The sequence below is a fragment of the Condylostylus longicornis genome, unplaced genomic scaffold, assembly GCF_029603195.1.
Source record: "Condylostylus longicornis isolate FDR11 unplaced genomic scaffold, ASM2960319v2 ptg000027l, whole genome shotgun sequence".
NCBI lineage: Eukaryota > Metazoa > Arthropoda > Insecta > Diptera > Dolichopodidae > Condylostylus > Condylostylus longicornis.
The window spans coordinates 1,507,248-1,525,018 of NW_026577996.1; the positions used below are offsets into that span (position 1 = coordinate 1,507,248).

Here is a 17,771-nt window from a genome sequence, read left to right on the forward strand (position 1 = left end):
AAAAGTAGCTCACATTGCTTTTTCACGTTTCAATGAAAGTTTTCTACACTTTTCTATGGTAATCAAATAACGGTGTAAGAAAATAATGCGGGTCAAATTTTTAAAGTTTGATATCATCATTTATTTTCTAAAATGCTAAGATTCTTTAAGTCTTAAGTGTTCTTAGTTTAAGTGAGAATGAGAAAAAATTCTTTTACGATAAAATTGTAAATATGCTCTTTTTCGTTTTCTGTTCCCATATTTTAATTTAGTGTGCATGTGTGGATTAATAAATAAATAAGCCGATTTTTTTAGAAAATTCTTGGATATTACTCGTATATTATCAACTTATGCTTATCTTCCATTTAAGTGAAAAGTGTTGATTGAATTGCCAATAAAAATTACAATTATGTTCATATAATACAATTTCCTTACAATCCATTAAGTGAGGAAATAATACATTTCCTTACTTTCGGTTGTAATATATACTATAGGAGCGAGAAACATGTTATGAGACAAATACGAGATCATGTGTTGAATCTAAGAAATCATTGCGTGTAAGTTCTCGTACATAGAAGAAATGAGTAGCGAAAATGAAAAAAAAATCTTGTACAATAGAAAAAATAATGGGAAATATTACTACTAGATATTGGAAATTAATACTTTTGGGACATATTTCTGTTTGAAGCGGTTGTTCTAAATATTTTTGAAAAAATTTTAAATATTGCATTATTATAGTTTTTCTCCTGTTATGACAATAGCTTTCCAATTGATATCAACCGTTTTGTATTTATAACTATACATATGTACATGAAAATTCATTTTTACGGGAAACCCGTTTAATAAATTATCTCCTACAATATTATATTAATTACATAAAATTCCCCTCTATTATGTATATCGGTATCGGCCGATAAACGATAATTTATCGGCAAAATTTTGTGTTTGTATTACCAACATTGTTTATCGGTAAATTTTATCGGAGTCGGGAAAGCTTTTTTTCCCTGTATAGTAAACGTATTAGCTGGTATTATGAAAACGATAAATTGTCGGGTTTTCACCGATTTAAAAGCGGGTACAAATTTTTAGACGACAGATTTTTTTTTTGTAAAATCTTCATTTTATCAAGGAAACTGGTGTAATTAATTGCTTTTTTAAAATGTAAGCATTTTTTCTAAATTATTTTCTTTCAAAATGTTATTCATATATTTTATTTAGGAGTAAAATCGTAAGCAACAAAAAACAAATTGCGCGGTTAGTAGAAAAAATGGAAGAGGACTTAAACCTGGCAAGGAATGATAATCTGAAATTCTGGATAAACCTAAAAAATGTGTACATATTATATAAATAATAAAATAAAATAGGTACATAAACATACATTTTGTTGTCTAAATCCAATGGATTAGTTGAATCTCTTATATGTCGTCTTTGAATAGCTTGCGTTTCTTCACTTACTACCGTTTCTTCACTTTCAAAATATAATGCACGTGACATTTTCCCGATATATGTATACTTTTATTTTACAAATTTAACAGAAAATAATTTTCTTACTACAACTTTTTAGCACATCAAAACCAAATTCAAAATAGTTTTAAAAATTTTTTGAAAATAACTTTTGAAAGAAAACAAATGTCATTAGAAAAAAAAACATTTTCTCCAATTTACAAAAACAAAAATTTGTATGAAAAAGCTTCTTTTAATCGGTTGAAATATTTTTATCGGTATCGGTTCATAATACAGAAGAAACCCAAAACCGATGAGAACTGCCGATAATATATCGGCCGATACCGATGTTCATAATAGAGGGGATTATTTTATAAACAAAAACAATTATTCTCTGTTAAAAAAAATTATTGACCCCCCCAATGGTGACGTATGAAACTTGTTTGAGATTTTATTAAAATAAGAAAGTTAACGCTTTATTTTCATTAATAAACAGGCTTATAGTAATCAAAGCTCTTTTCATCATCATTTATTGTTGCGTGATTTAAAATATGATAAAAACAATAGATTGAAATGATTTCCATTGTGACTCTGTGTTGATGAGTGCTTTCATCTTTTTTAACCTTGTTCAATTAAAACTCAACATACTAATCATACGCAAAAAGCTAATTAACGTATGGGTCCTCCCAAAAATAGGCAATATTTTCTTTATAATAGTTTTATTACATAATATATGTACGCCTTATTGAAAGCCGATTACTTACTGAAATTTGAAATGTTATTTTAGGCTACCTAATTGGTATATTCGTACATAATTTACCGAAAATATTAAACTAGCGTTTTATAATGTAAAATAAATGAATCACTATGAAATAAATGCGTCTTATTTAAAAACGTCTAATCTAAGGTGTCTTATCATTAACACATTAGTGATTAGGAAACATTAAAAGATTTGATCTTCAAAGACAAAAGAGAAAAAAAAAAATAAATAAAATATAGATTTACAATCTTTTAATTTTTACTTTTTAATTTTGATTTCGAGACATTTTCAAAGTAAATTAAATTTTTATAATGTGTGTTACAAAAACTACATAAATAGTTTATAGAGCGTAAACTCGTACATAATCTATTTGGAAATCGCGATCATTGTTTGTTTTATTATCATAATTCCATGTTGATAACCAATTTGAACGGCCATCCCAAAAATCGGTTAATGCGTGTGGTGAAGAATTTAACCATGGTTTTGGATTTGGATTTTCTGCTGAATCTGGAAAATATCCATTTGTTCCACCAACTGCCAAATTTATTATAATGTAAAACTAGAATTACATAAGAAAATAATTAAATCTGATGTTAGAATGTTATTTAAATTAAAGAATGTTGTTTAAATTAATAATAATGAAATTGAAATAATTCGCCGACTAAAAATATTTTTACTAATCTATTTATTATAATTTTTTTACTTCTTGATCAAATGGTGCCATTCCTGAATTAGAATATTGCCATGGATTGTCAATATTTTCTGGGAATTTTCCTCTTTTAAAGAAACCATCTTCAGCATTAAATGTTCCGGTTTCAACATCATCTAAATAAAATTTCATATACTCTGGAGTCCATTCCAAAGTATATTTGTGAAAATCTTTATTGAAACCTTCATTATTTCGGGCATTTTGAACAAAATGTGCATATTTCCATCCGTTATAATTAGGATCGGGTCCATAATGTAATGTTGTACCATATTGTTCAACTCCAATATTAACTCCGTTCTATATTTACACATGACAAAATAGCGAATACATAAATTGCGTTGAATACGAAAGCTTACATGTAAAAACAAAAAACTCACATTGTATAATTCACGGTTACCTCTTGATTCTAATAAATCGATTTCACCAGATGCTGGCCAAGTTCCATAAGCATTACGTTTTGGAAGTAACCAAATTGCTGGCCATAGCCAATCACCCGTTGGTACTTTAGCTCTAACTTCTAATCTACCATATTTAAAATTAAAAGATTCTACTGTTCGAATACGAGCACTACGCACTGGATTTATAACATGAGTTTTTGTGCCTACACGTGTACATCCGAAAAATGATGGATTTGTACATCTAAATATAAAAATTTGTTCAAAATTAATGGATAAGCCTCAAATGAGTTTCTAAAAACTATGTATATTACTGATCCGCTGGAGCACCGCCTGCAATTTCAGCCAAACCAGATGTCAAGAACTCTTCTCCAAAAGCATCAGATGTTAATGTTGGACGAATATGTAATTTTCCTTCTTTTGTAAATGAATTAGATCTATTGTTTGTATACCATTGGAACTCCCAATTCTGTTAAAATTATATTTTAAAATTAATTTGATTTTAATATGTATTTCATAATTTTAGCGAATATAGGAAGCTGTAGAAATAATTTAAATTGACTTATTTTTGATTACTTACACCACCACCGGCTAATGTATTTTCGTGTTGCCATTTTTCGAAATCAAAAGTATCAAAGTCATCTTTAAAAATTAATTGACCGGAACAGTATGGACCTAAAATTAGAATACAAAAAAAGTTGTCAGACTGTTGTCTTTAAAAATGTTGACATCTACATATACTGGAAGAGCGCTTCTATGTTTAACAATTTTTTGATCACTAGTGGTCTAGAAAATTCGGTGATACGTAAACAGTTGCGCTGAGTATAACATTTTGAGAATCATATGTATGAGAAAATTACCATAAGTATTATTAAAAGATTTGAATTTGTCACAAAAATTAAAAAAAATTATACAAAATAACTTTAATTAAATTTTAAATTCAATTTAAAATTTTTTTAGCTTCAATGAACTATAAAAAAGTATTTTTGAAATAATGTGAACTACTTCAAATGGACTTAGAGAATTTCATTTTAATAATTATCAATTTCGAGGAATTCGAGAATATCAAATATGTGCGGAATATCACGTTCAATATTTCTAAGAAAAATAATAGTAGCAGATTTAATTGAATAGAAAGTTTACAAAGAATTGAAATTTTGATAAGATTTTTACCATAAAAGTCTAATTTTTTGAGAAATGTAAATAAAATATCTAATTAGATTTGATTAATTTGTAATAGAAAATAACAGATAAGAATTAATAATAAGTCAAAATTAAATAGAAAACTATAAACATATGTAAATTAGACAAAAAGAAAATAAAATATGTAAATTAAATGGAATACGATTGTTAGCCTAAAGCAGATGTTTACAATTTTTTAAGTAAATGCTAATTTGTAAAATAACAAAATTTTCACCTTTTCCATAAAAAATATTTAGAGAGCACAAAACAAAAAAGTGTATCTAATTTTAAGAAATATCATCAATTATCTGGTTTGGTTAAAATTGTAAAACAGACCTTTGATGAGGGTCCAACCCTTATAATTATGTACTAGTTAGGTTCCGGATTCTCTATAAATATGTAAGTTTCAATCAAATCTTTGATAAAATTTTCGGAAACAAATTTTTGTTTAAAATATAAAACTTTATAACCAAATGTAAATCTTTAAATATTTTAATTTCATATTTAAAAGTTACAGATTTTGTTAATCTAATATATTTGATATATATTAGATAATATTAACTATAATATTAACTAAAATTCACGAAATAACTATGCTTTGTACCAAATTATGGCATTGTAACACAAATTCTTTTTATAGCATATATCGATAAAAGTAATGATAATAAGTATTGTAATAATTATCTATACTTTTATGATAAGAAGCTATTTAAGTTTCAATCACATTAATAAACTTGCAAAAACTTTTTATACTAATAAACAATTTATTGTTTATTATTATAATTTATTACGTTTTTATTGGATATATGCAAATTTAAAATTATTAATATTGTGTGATAACTTTAATGTTAATGAATCTTTAATATGAATATTCATAATTAAAACTTAAAATAGCTTCTGTTGGCAGCAAATTACTTTAACACCTCTCATATATACCACGTAATATAGAAGTTTTGTTATTAGCGTTGCAAATGATCAGGTTCAAGAGGAAAACGGGTTTTTTTTTTTGCCAGTTTAAAAAAAAATTTCCTTTTTTTTCTTTGCTTTTTTAGTGTTATATTCGCGTTATATTCTACATTTATTTTCGTCATTTAAGCTCGCAGTCAATCATAACTTTATATTTGATGTTTATGAAATCAATTATGTAATATTTAATAAATAATTTATTAAAATATTGTTACGTCAATAATTTAAAAGTTTCTAATAATCAGAAAATACTGGTAGTTTTTAAACACATTTTGCACATTCTTTTTTTTTCTTAATTATAATATTATATAAAGCAATTATATACAGCATCATTACACTATTAAAAGCAATATTTCACATATTTTAATATTACTCAGTTGATTTTTTTATGTCATTTACCGTATCTAGCTTTGCTTCCAGATGCAACTGTTCTAGATTTAGTACACCGATATCCTTTATTATAAGAATTAATATTCCTATTGTTAGATCGTTTTGAAAGACTTAATTGTATTGAAAGTATAAGAACTATTAAATATTTTAATAACATTTCGAAATAAAAATAAAATTTATATAGAATTATTATATTGTTTATGTAGAAATTTAAAGTTTGTTTAGAACTTTACTAGGACAAATAAACTTCTTGACTAACGAATATATTATTAACTGGTTTTCTTTTTATAAAATTTAAAATAAAAATTTATAATATACTTATAAGTTTGTATGTATGTATATAACAAAAAAAAAACATTTTAAATTTTTTTTTGATTTTGCGAGAAAGCTTTTATTGATTTTTGTGTGTAAACAATAACAATCAATAATAATCATAAATAATAATAGTTAATACTTTGGACAATAATCTGACTAAGGAGTTGAAGAATCTCAATTAATTTGTCATTTTTTTTTATGATTTATTAGTAAAAAATTCATAACGAGTTTTAGTTTTTTTAATACCAAAACCCTATCATTTCTGTGATATTTTTTTTTATTCTTATTCGTTTTAGACCCGAGAAAGATTAAAAAGACTACAATATATATATTAATGTATTTATAAAAATGAATTAACGGGTCTAGAGACTATAAGTTTTTGCAAACATTCAATAATGATAATTTACACTGAATATCAATATACAAATTCTAAGGCTCACATTTATTACGAAAGTTACCATGAAAGACGATATGAAACAAAATCTTAGTTAATTAAAAAATTAATTGAGTTGTAGAATTTAAATTATAATTTGAAATTTATATTAAAATTATTATAGTATTAATATCAATTATTATTATTTGTTACATATTGCTAATATGAGATTAAGTTTAAGATTTTAAAAAAAATTAATATGTTTATAAAGGTTAAATAAATTAGAAAAATTAGTTAGTACTTTTTTTTTATTAAAATGTAAATAAAATTAATTGAGTAGAAGTCATAATTAGTCATCAGAATATTGTAACTATTTGTTATATTTTTATGACTTTCAATTTCTATTGTATTTAATTAAATATATATTTGTAAAATTTCCAATGTTTTATATTTACAAAAATTAATTTGAGCATTTTTTTACTTTGGGTATTCTTAGAATACAATAATAAATTATTAACACCTTTGTATTTGCATTGAAAAGGATTTCTTGTTTTAAAAGTTTTTGTGGTTTGGTCGATTATTGTGGCTACAAAAATATAGTTATTTATATTAAAAATAGAAAATTTATACAAAAAATAAATTTTTTATATATAAATTGATAAATAATATATAAAATTGATAAATAAGATTAAAAACTTTTAAGTTTTGTTTTAAATTTTAAGTTTATGTATTTTGGACTTATTTTAAGATCAACAAATGGGATGAACTATTAATAAACTCTTTACAATGTCTTCGTTTACAGAATTGAAAATAGGTAAAATTTTTATTTAAAAAAAGTTATAAAGTCGTATTTGTTTTTGAAATTTCGAGGAACATTTCACGAAATTGTAGTTTTCATTTCAAGAAAATAATTTTTTTTTTAATTTTTAGCTATTTCAACGCTATAAACAATTGCGCATGGTAGAGTTTTATTATAAAAACATCCTGCATATTAAGTTGTAAATTTAATTTTTAAAGGTGTAGATGAAATTGTATAAAATGTACATATTTAATTAAATTAAAGCTATAATTTAGCTAAGTATATCGTCAATATCATTACGTTTTCTTTAAAAAAAACCACAAAGTTCCGTGAATATGCTTCAACACATGTCGATTGCTTAAGTAATCTAAAAATAATTTATTTGATTTCATTCCGTTTCATTTCAAATCGTTAATACCGTTATTTAATAATAATGTATACAAAACGGGAAAAAAACTAGTTATATTAAATAATGGAACGGTCAAAATGATAAGAAAATGAGCTTTTTTTTTATAAAAAAAGAACTTCATAAAAGCTTCATTTTATAAAATTTTAAGTTCTTTTGCTTTCAATATTTTTTTATTTGTAAATAAAAGAAAAGACACAACTATTAATTGAATAATCCAAACAATTTTTATAAATAAAGTAGTTATGTTTTTTTTTAATTCTTGAGCCATAGATAATTAAAATAATAATAAATAATTTTTTAAGAAAAACGATACTAAAATAGTGTTGGAAATTGAAATTTAATGTACATTAAGTTAAGTACCAGATCTATGAGGACAGAACTTCAAAAACAAAATTGAAAACTTTATTTTTCAACATAATTTTTCATTATTATTTTAGAAATCGAATTTTAAAACTTCAAATAAAAATTAATATTTGAAGAGTTCATGAAAACTTTTTTAAATTATACATTAAATTATTAATATTAAAACAATTTACCAATTAATTTTAGGTTAATTCATTTTCACTTAATAAGATTCTATTTTCTTAAACTAATAATTTCACACCTCTTTCACTTAAACTTCCATGCGATGTAGTTACAGATGGTACACAACTAATATCAAAATCTAAATTACAACAATTTACATCACTTATCAATAATAAATTACAATATAAGTAAATTATTCCGAAACTAAATTTAAAATATTTACAATTCATATTTTTTACAAATGTATATAAAAATAATTGTCTATAACTTTTATGACATCTCACTTACAACTGATTATAAATCAAAGTTTGTTAGAATTCATGTATGTACAAAAAATTATTTTTTAAAAATATTATAGACAAGGCTTTATCTAAGACTAAAATCAAAATGTATTATGTAATTTTGGTCTCGTTCATAACATCGGGTTTAATTTATATTAAATAATGTCATATTTAAATTACAATAATTTCAACTAAATCTTAGGTTAGGTATTTAAATCGAAAGTTGTTATGATTTAAAAAAAACAAAACGTTATACCATTAAGTATCACGCATTTTTTTATATCTCTTTGTTTTTTTTGCTTAATTATTAATCACAACAGTTGAAGGAACGTTTCTATTTATTCCTGTTCATAGAAATTACACATGGTGTGTGTATTATTAATTTCTGTTGCAAATTGCATTTTGAAACTAGTTTACTTTTTATTTGTTGAACTGAATGCAATAGATATCTTAGAGTGAAATGAATCAAATTCGCAAAGTAATTTAAAATTACTCTAATTAAATTTAATAATAGTATTTCATATGATTATCTCTTCACAATAAATAGTGTGAGATAATGATTTTTTATTTTATGACGAGTTTTTTTTCCTTCTTTTTTTAAAACACTTTTTATTGCGGCACTTCAATGTTTCAATGTATGTTCACATATACAATATAAAATTGCGTGATTTGACTAATAAATAATCATGTATCCTGTGAGTACAACATAAAATGTATTACAAACAATTGTATGGAAGCCAAAATATTTTTTTGAAAAACGTTGATAAAAATCTCATAAATTTTTTTTGCATCTATTTCTATAATAAAATTTCCATGTAAACTGAAAATTTAGAATCCCATAAGTTTTGTTTTAATTGAATACAGATAATTCGTAATTTGAGCTTTTAATAGCACAAATAAACAAAAAACAATACTATAGCTAAGAAAAATTGTTGGTGTATAATGTTAATTATAAAAAGATTTCACTGTATGTGAATAATAAATTATGCATGCATCCATCGTAAGCAAAAATGAAATTAAAAGTACAAAAAAAACGCTGCAAAACTTACATTAAAAATTATTTTTATCCTCTTTTGTCCTGTTTTTTTTTCTTTATTGGACATAACAAACAAAATGAAAAAGCAATTTTCAATGGTTTTACCGAGGTATTCGTTGTATTCTTAATGGGAATAGTTAAAAGTAACCCGGGACATTCAAGTTATATAAGAAATCACACTTGAAAGGAGAATTGAAAGTTCAATAAATCGAATCAGATTTCGAAACTGGGTGTGAATATACGTATATATAGATATAGGTGTATGTCTACGTCTCAGAAGCCCGTTTCATATAGAAATGGAATAGATAGGGAAACATTTTTATCGGATTCGTAAATTTATAAACCTAATTTATACGGATACAAAAACAAAGGTAGAAATAAAATCCTTATTCTAACTATAGAGAATTTGTGATTTTTTTTTGCTAAGTTAGTTTCACTTTAAAATTTTTTTTGTCTTTACATCACCTTTACTTTTAGTCATTATTACCAATCATAACAAAAATATCAAAATTCCACTTAATCCTCTTTTCTAAAAGTATAACCTAACTATAATAATTTTATATATGTATATATATATGTATGCATGTAAAGGGTGATTTTTTTGCTATTTGGTTTTTAGTATTTTTACTTTGGATATTTTGTCATTCGTTATAGTAAAATTGTTAAATTCAAATCGGCTCAGTTTAACAAACACACGAACATTACTTCCAAATTATTAATTCTTAACAAATATTAATGAGGAACAAGTTCGCCGAGCATTTAATTTTTTTTGTTTTAGATTCGTAAAATTTAATAAAATTTAATCTCTAGATAATCTTTTTGTAGATGAGTGAAATTCCTAGCTTCGGAATGGTATTAATATTGTATCTTCGGAAAAATAATATTGAATATGTAGTTAATAATATTCCAGCCAAAATGTGAAATATGGTGGTCATAATTTACGACATACATATTATATTTAAGAATTAAATAACATGATTTCTCAGCTAAAATAAGAATTTCATCCAAGTTTACAAATGCTTTGCGTTATGTTTTACGTTTAAAAACCAAGCTTGTATAAAATCACCCTATATGAACAAAAGATTATAATGTATTCCCTTTTGTGATATTATAAATATCAAACCGGCTTTTAAACCAAAGTTTGAATTACATTACAAATATGTGAAGTATTTTATAGATATCAATTTTAATACTAGTGCAAAATGCATTTTTAAGATCATTATATAAAAAAAAAACTTATACATATGTATAAAATTTGTACGTTATTTTAATTCACATTTTTATTTGTTACCTTTTAAGGCTGATCTTCCTGAGGATATTGTTGATGAAGAAACACAATTTTGGTATGTTGACTGAAGACAACATTTAACATTGTTTATTAAGAGAAGCAAAGAAAAAGATATCAAAATTAATAATAAAAATTTATTAAACATTTTTATCGCGTTAAAAACGTTGTGAACTTCTTAAAATAACGATGAAGACTAACTAATTTTTTTGAAATCATGGTTATATAAGCATAAGATAGCATTATTCTCTTTGAATAACAACCAGACATGAATATACCAAAAGGCGGAATGTCAAAGGATATCAAATATGCATAAATACAATATCTAGGTATTGAAAAGGTATATGTTTTAATAGTTTGTAACAGTAATATATGCACCTATATATAAAATTTATTTTAGAAGGATTCTATAACAAAAGTTGGGAATTACATTTCAATAACTATATTTTAAAAGCTGGCAACCAATAATATTGAAAAACAAATCAAGAAATTAAGATTAAAACCTTCAATTAAAGTACTGTATGCATGAATTTTTATGTTATAGTAGTTGAGAATAAGTAAATTTAAAGGTAATAATATTACTGTCATTGGCCTCAAATTGCTGCAAAATAATGTTTAAAGTTTAGGAATTATGATTGCTGAACTGTGGAATAATGGTGTTTACTGTAATATTAAAATTTAGGAAAGTTTATAATTTTCGAAAGTTTATCGAAAAAATATTAAAATATAATTAGAATCTTATACGAATTGTAAGAGCTACTTCTATTTATTTTATTTACGAAGGCATTTCCTTTTGTAAAATAAAATATTGCCTAAAAAGCTTTAATTCCACTATATTTTTAAATATATAACTTCATATAAGTCATTAATCTTTCATTTCAGTACTTTCCAGTTTATTAAACTCAAATTTTTAAAAAACACTTCAGAGTATAAGCTTCAAGTATAATTTACAAACATATATAGTTCTTTGAAATACCATAAAAAAGAATCGATTCTAATTAATAAAATTATTTCATTATATTTAATTTTACAATTGAAAGAGAAACTGTGAAAAAAAACATACTATTAAGATTGAGTGTCAATACTCTTGACGAAGGTATCAATAAAACGGAAATATCGTAATTAATCAACTTTTTTTTAATATTATTGGATTTTATTAACAACTAGACGTTGGAAAGCTTTTTAAGATGCCAATGAAACTAAATATTTATAAAAATAAAAACAAGTCGATCTTAAATGATCTTTAACAACATTTTAAAATTTTCATAGTGCGTAAACTCTAACGTAATCAACTTGCAATTCGGGATTCTCATTTTTATTATTATATAGATCCCAAGTGGGTAACCATTGATTACGACCATTCCAAAATTCAGTAATTGCATATGGTGATTTATTTTTCCACGGTTTACCACCTGGATTGCTCCCAGAATCGGAGAAGAAGCTAGTGCCACCGATTGCCAAATTGATAATTACATAAAACTAAAAAAAAAATAGATTTTACCAAATTTTACATACAATTTAATTACATATTTTTATTATTTTATACTTCTCTATCGAATGGCGCATTTTTTTCTCCATTTTCCCAAATGTTAACTGTTCCATTTGGGAATTTTCCTCTCTTGTAAAAACCATCAGAAGTTTCAACTAAACCAATCTCTTTATCATCAAGTTTAAATTGAATATAATCCGGAGTCCATATCATTTCATATTTATGAAACTTTTGATCATAACCCTGACCATATGGTAAATTTTGTTCAAAATGTGATGTTCTCCAAGCATCATGTGATCTGTCTGGTCCAAAATGTAAAGTTATTCCAACTTGATTCGTTCCAATATTTTTGCCACCCTGCATAATAAATGTAAAAAAAATTAAAATGAAATATTTTATAAGAAAAAAAAATTTTCATTTTTAATATACATATGTGTTTTCTTTTCTTACCACTTTAAAAATTCTATTGCCTCGTGATTCAACTAAATCAATTTCACCAGACATTGGCCAACCACCATATAAATTTTCTTTTGGCATTAACCAGACAGCTGGGAATAACCAATCACCAGCTGGCATTTTAGCACTCACTTCAATTCTACCATATTTATAGTAAAATGAATTTATTGTCCGTATTCGGCCACTTTGCACAGGATTTATAATATTTTTGGTATTTCCGGTTCTTAAACAACCGTCATTCGCCCAATCTGTACAGCTTTTAATGTTAAATAAATCATATTAAAAGTTTTTTTTTTAAATATACATATATTGTTATTATACTCAGGTCGAAGGTCAACAGTTCCAGAACTCAAAAATTCTTCTCCGTAAATATCTGCTGTTAGTGTTGGTCTTATATGTAATTTTCCATTTTTACTATATGTATTAGATCTATTATTAGTATACCACTGAAATTCTCGATTCTAAAATAAAACAAGAAAATATGAAATTAAATTTTTTTCTTCATATTTTTTGTGACAATAATATTACCAATGTTATTTGGTGTTGCCATATGTTTAGATTTAATCTATCAAAATTTTCCTCAAAAATTAGTTCTCCAGAACAGTAACCTCCTGAAATTATTTTAAATTTATAAATTACAGTTTTTATTAAAATTTATGCTAAATTTTAAAATTTAATTAAAGTACAAATTCATGAGGAATATGAATTTTTCGAGCATGTTTTTATCTACGTAACAAATTAAGACTATGATGTTAACTCAATACAATATGATTGACTTTATCTAGTTGAAAATTATTTTTTAACCCTTGCATGTATAAATAAAAATATTAGTAAATTCACGTAACACGAAATAATATCTAATATTTACTAGTAAGTCATCCGGGAAGCCATAAGTTTACTTAGCAACCGATAATAAGCGAGAAATTTGTACAACTCAAAAAACTTTGACTTTCAGTTATTGTCCGGCTTAGAAATCCATATAGCGCCCCAACGCCAATATTCGTTAGATAAATTTAAAACTATGAACTACCTTCTATAAGGTATCAAAAAAATATTTAATTTTCAATACTTATTTGATTTAATTAGTTATCTATTAGTTGGTATACTGAGTTAGTAATGATATCTAGGAAAAAAAGATCAATACATTAACCATGTTTCACACTAACGCTATTTAGTTGAATATGGTTAAACGAATAAAACTTTAAAATTAATTAATTACGTACTTTTTATGACTTCTTTTCGCTTTAACGCAAACAAATTTCTGAGCATGGTCGTAAATAATGTCATTATTGGCACGTATTCGTGTAATAAAATAAAATGCATTCATGAAGTATTTAAATGGATAACATAAAAAAAAAAACATAAATTAAAACCACAGCAGGTGATTTTTACTCCGATAAAAAGAACTAATTATAGGTTTTCTTTTTCAACAATATTAGTAAATTTTATTTAATTTATACACGAGTTTCTTGAAAAAAGTGTACGACTTGTAAATTGCATATTTGAAATTTTTTACAATTTGTATAATTTTAATTGATTACAATACTTGATAATTTTTGAAATTTAATTAAATTTCAAATAAATTTTTTAATTAAATTCTAAATATTTTTGGTCTTATACCAATATATGCAAATCATTCTAAAGTAAAAAGCCTAATAAATTTTTTAATTATTTTATTATGTAGATCTTTGCATATTTGTCTGGAAAGCACAAAAACGCCAACTCCAATAATTGTTCAGATAGAAACATTTTTACTTTATTTTTCGATTCTGTTGCAGTCTGCTCAGCCTATGAATAATTTTGTAATTTAATATTTCACAAAACCATTTCTTCTTTCTTAAGCTTTTTGTATTCAAGCTCGTACACTTCTTTAAACTACATTTTTTTTGCACAATATCATAAACAAAAGTAATTCATACTTGTAATGAAATAAACCATATACAATTATTCACTTTAAATAATTGGTTTTTGTCAATAACCACTTCAAATTTTTTAAAATTTAATTAACTATCTCTACCATTACATTTATTTGTATGTTTGTATGTTTCAAGTTTTACTTATCTATTAAAGTTTGTTATTGAAAAATTCTTTTGTTTTTCTAATATCAAACGTCCTTTAAAGTAAAAATTAAATATCTATGTATATGCAATATTGAAATAAAAACAGTTTCAAAATTAAGTGGGTCATATTTATTACGCTCTAACGATAAGTTAATAATTTTGCGTTATTTTAATAATAAACAATTAGTTTCATTCTAAGTAATTTATTGGTTTAAATAAAAATTTTACGAATTGGACACGCAAGAATTAATTTAAAAATTTTATATAAATAATTTTATTAGTTTATTTTTAGTTTTGTATTGTGTAAAACATTTTTTAAAAAATTCTACTCTTTTAGTTTTAAATTTAAATTTTTTTGTTGTTCCACAATATTTTTCGAATTGCTCAATTCAACTATCAAAACTTCTTTACGTTTGATTATTTGCCAAAAATCTTTGGTTTTTTTATTTTTTTGTTTTAGAAATTCACGACTCTTCATTTGTTTTTATAAAAACTTAAATAAATAAAAATTAATTATTTTTTTTTTTTGTCTTTTGCTTTCCTCTAAAATTTTATTAATTATATCACTGACCGGTTTCACACTGTTTTACATCAATATCAAAGCTTAATAACGACAATATTTTAAAAGCAAAATCCCATATTTTTGCTATCATTGTCTTTAACTTTTCTTACTTTGCACCACCGGTAGTAAAAAATATTTTGTACATATTTTAGCATGGAAGTGGTTAATTTTTTTCTTTGTTTTTGTTTTCCAAATAATTGTTCAATAAATATTAATATTAAGCATGTTTATTATTTATAAGATCGTTTATAAATGAATATAAAGTTTGATAATAGAATTCTAATTGGTATATATTGTAAAAATGGTATGGTGTATGCGCAATATTTTTTCTAATATAAATGAGAAAAGAGTGGGAAAAATACTACTCTATATTTAATATAATAATAGATTTAATTAAACTAGATTAGTTCAACTTAATTTCCTTTAAATTTAGCTAGCTACTATGCTATAATGTTTTTTTTTTAAATAGACACTAAGTAGAGATTTGTAAAGTTAATGAATGATTTTAATTTCAGCTAATAAATAATTTTTTATTAAATATTACCAGATTTAAAAAACAACTATTCGATAGTGTTGCCAAATAGTAAATAATTATTTGATTTTAATTTAAAAAGCAAAAATAAGACTAATTTTCTGGTAAGAAATTCTTTTTTTGAGAAATTAATGTCCTCTTTTACTCAATGAATTAATTAATTGAATTATATAAATAATGAATTTTGTAAATTCATTATTTATATACAATAACCTTCGCTGGATCTTCAAGCTACATTATTGCAATATTATTACAGAAAATTTTTGAATTTTAGAACTTGGTATAAACTTTCGGGATAGTACTATAATCTTTTGAATGCCTTTAAATAAATTGAAATTTAAACAATTGCAGTGAACATTATTAAGAAACTCATAATTACTACATGGTATTATAGTATAACTTAATATAATTAATTTTACACCAATATAAATAAATTAATGTGCAAAAGAATAAGAATAAAAAAGCATTAAAATTAAATAATACACGAAATGCATAATTATATTTCCGGCATATTTTTTTTTTGTTAATTTTTAATATTTCTAACTTTCACTTTTTAAATAATTATTTATTTTTATTATTTCTATGTAAATTTAAAATATATATATATGCACGATCACTCACTTTTATTTGGTATTGCTGTACCACCAGCAGTTGTTATAGATTTTTGGCAATATGGATTTATTTTATATGCTACAGCATAAATTGTTAAACATATTGTTAAATTAATTAAAAAAACAATTAATACTTTAATAAATTCTAACATAATTCTCTAATTTTATATAGCAAATAAAATAAAACTCTTTTAAAAAGGAATAAAACTAGTAATAATAATATTGTAATAAATATACTTAGATATTATAACGAACTTAAACCACAATCAAGACAAATGTGACAATTATTATACGTTCTTACCTTTTTATTTATAATTAATTATTAATAAAGCTCTATATGCCTTTTTGTATATTCAATAATTAAGTACAATAACTCTTTTTCTAGATATAAGAAAGCTTAAACAATTCATAACAAATTTTATTGTATTTATATATATATACAAAGCGTGTTTGTTCTTAACAAGTACAAAAATTTTCAAATCAAAGAAAAAAAAAAAAACAAAAAAAAAATTTTATTTTTTTTGTTTAAATCGGTGAACAGCTTGGTGGTGTACATAGATATATGATCGCGAGCTGATAAACTTTAAGAAGTGATTTGAAAAATTGAATATTAATTGAATTCTTATCGATTTTGTTGTATAGCAAATATCTTGAGATATTTGCTAAACGTTTTATTTATAAATAAATAGTTTTGAAATATTATAAGTTAACAAAAAAAAAAAAAATCAATCGAACAGTTACTTTAAAAATAAAAATTTTCTTTGACAGAACATTCTTGTCGTAAAAATACTTGCATACTAACTTAGACACTCTAATTTAGCGCGAGTTTTGATTCGCTGAAATATAAAATTAAGAATGCTCTTTTGTGATAACCGCGCGCATTGTCGCTTTTATGTAACGCTTTTACTTATTATGTAATTTTTCTAATAATATTTTTATTTTCTGTTTTCTTTTCAGTTTTTTTTATTTTGCTATGGTAATTTAAACTAATTTTTTTGCAGTATACACGTTTTAATAAGCATACAAAAGATACAATAGATTTCTTTAAAGAAGGAAAGAAGGAGAAGGAAAAAAAAATAAAATGATAAAATTATAATTTAACCTCAAAATGTGGACTTCGAATTAACGGTATCGGTAACGGTAACGATAACCAGATGGAAGTCAGAAATTTTGCAGAAATTAATTCTTTATCCCTTTTAATTTAAAAATTATGT

The 17,771-nt window shown here is 23.8% G+C and overlaps 2 protein-coding genes across 5 annotated transcripts; both read right to left on the reverse strand.

Annotated features, from left to right (window-relative positions):
* Nucleotides 1-2,426: 2,426 nt before the first annotated feature.
* On the reverse strand, nt 2,427-11,693 carry LOC129607561 (beta-1,3-glucan-binding protein-like). Of its 3 annotated transcripts, none has more exons than XM_055518621.1 (6): nt 10,854-11,693; nt 3,867-3,961; nt 3,601-3,755; nt 3,269-3,530; nt 2,886-3,188; nt 2,427-2,741 (listed from the first exon to the last, which is right to left on the reverse strand). In XM_055518621.1, exons 1-6 carry the CDS (start codon nt 10,993-10,995, stop codon nt 2,523-2,525), a joined length of 1,176 nt encoding a protein of 391 aa, XP_055374596.1. In that variant the 5' UTR covers nt 10,996-11,693; the 3' UTR covers nt 2,427-2,522. The 3 variants fall into 3 exon arrangements, with proteins under 3 accessions (XP_055374596.1, XP_055374594.1, XP_055374595.1); XM_055518619.1 differs by lacking the exon at nt 10,854-11,693 and adding an exon at nt 8,325-8,494; XM_055518620.1 differs by lacking the exon at nt 10,854-11,693 and adding an exon at nt 5,834-6,065.
* Nucleotides 11,694-11,966: 273 nt separating this feature from the next.
* LOC129607356 (beta-1,3-glucan-binding protein-like) lies at nt 11,967-16,817 on the reverse strand. Of its 2 annotated transcripts, none has more exons than XM_055518314.1 (6): nt 16,568-16,817; nt 13,321-13,403; nt 13,114-13,253; nt 12,787-13,048; nt 12,394-12,693; nt 11,967-12,326 (listed from the first exon to the last, which is right to left on the reverse strand). In XM_055518314.1, exons 1-6 carry the CDS (start codon nt 16,707-16,709, stop codon nt 12,111-12,113), a joined length of 1,143 nt encoding a protein of 380 aa, XP_055374289.1. In that variant the 5' UTR covers nt 16,710-16,817; the 3' UTR covers nt 11,967-12,110. The 2 variants fall into 2 exon arrangements, with proteins under 2 accessions (XP_055374289.1, XP_055374290.1); XM_055518315.1 differs by lacking the exon at nt 16,568-16,817 and adding an exon at nt 15,424-15,530.
* Between the last annotated feature and the right edge of the window lie 954 nt (nt 16,818-17,771).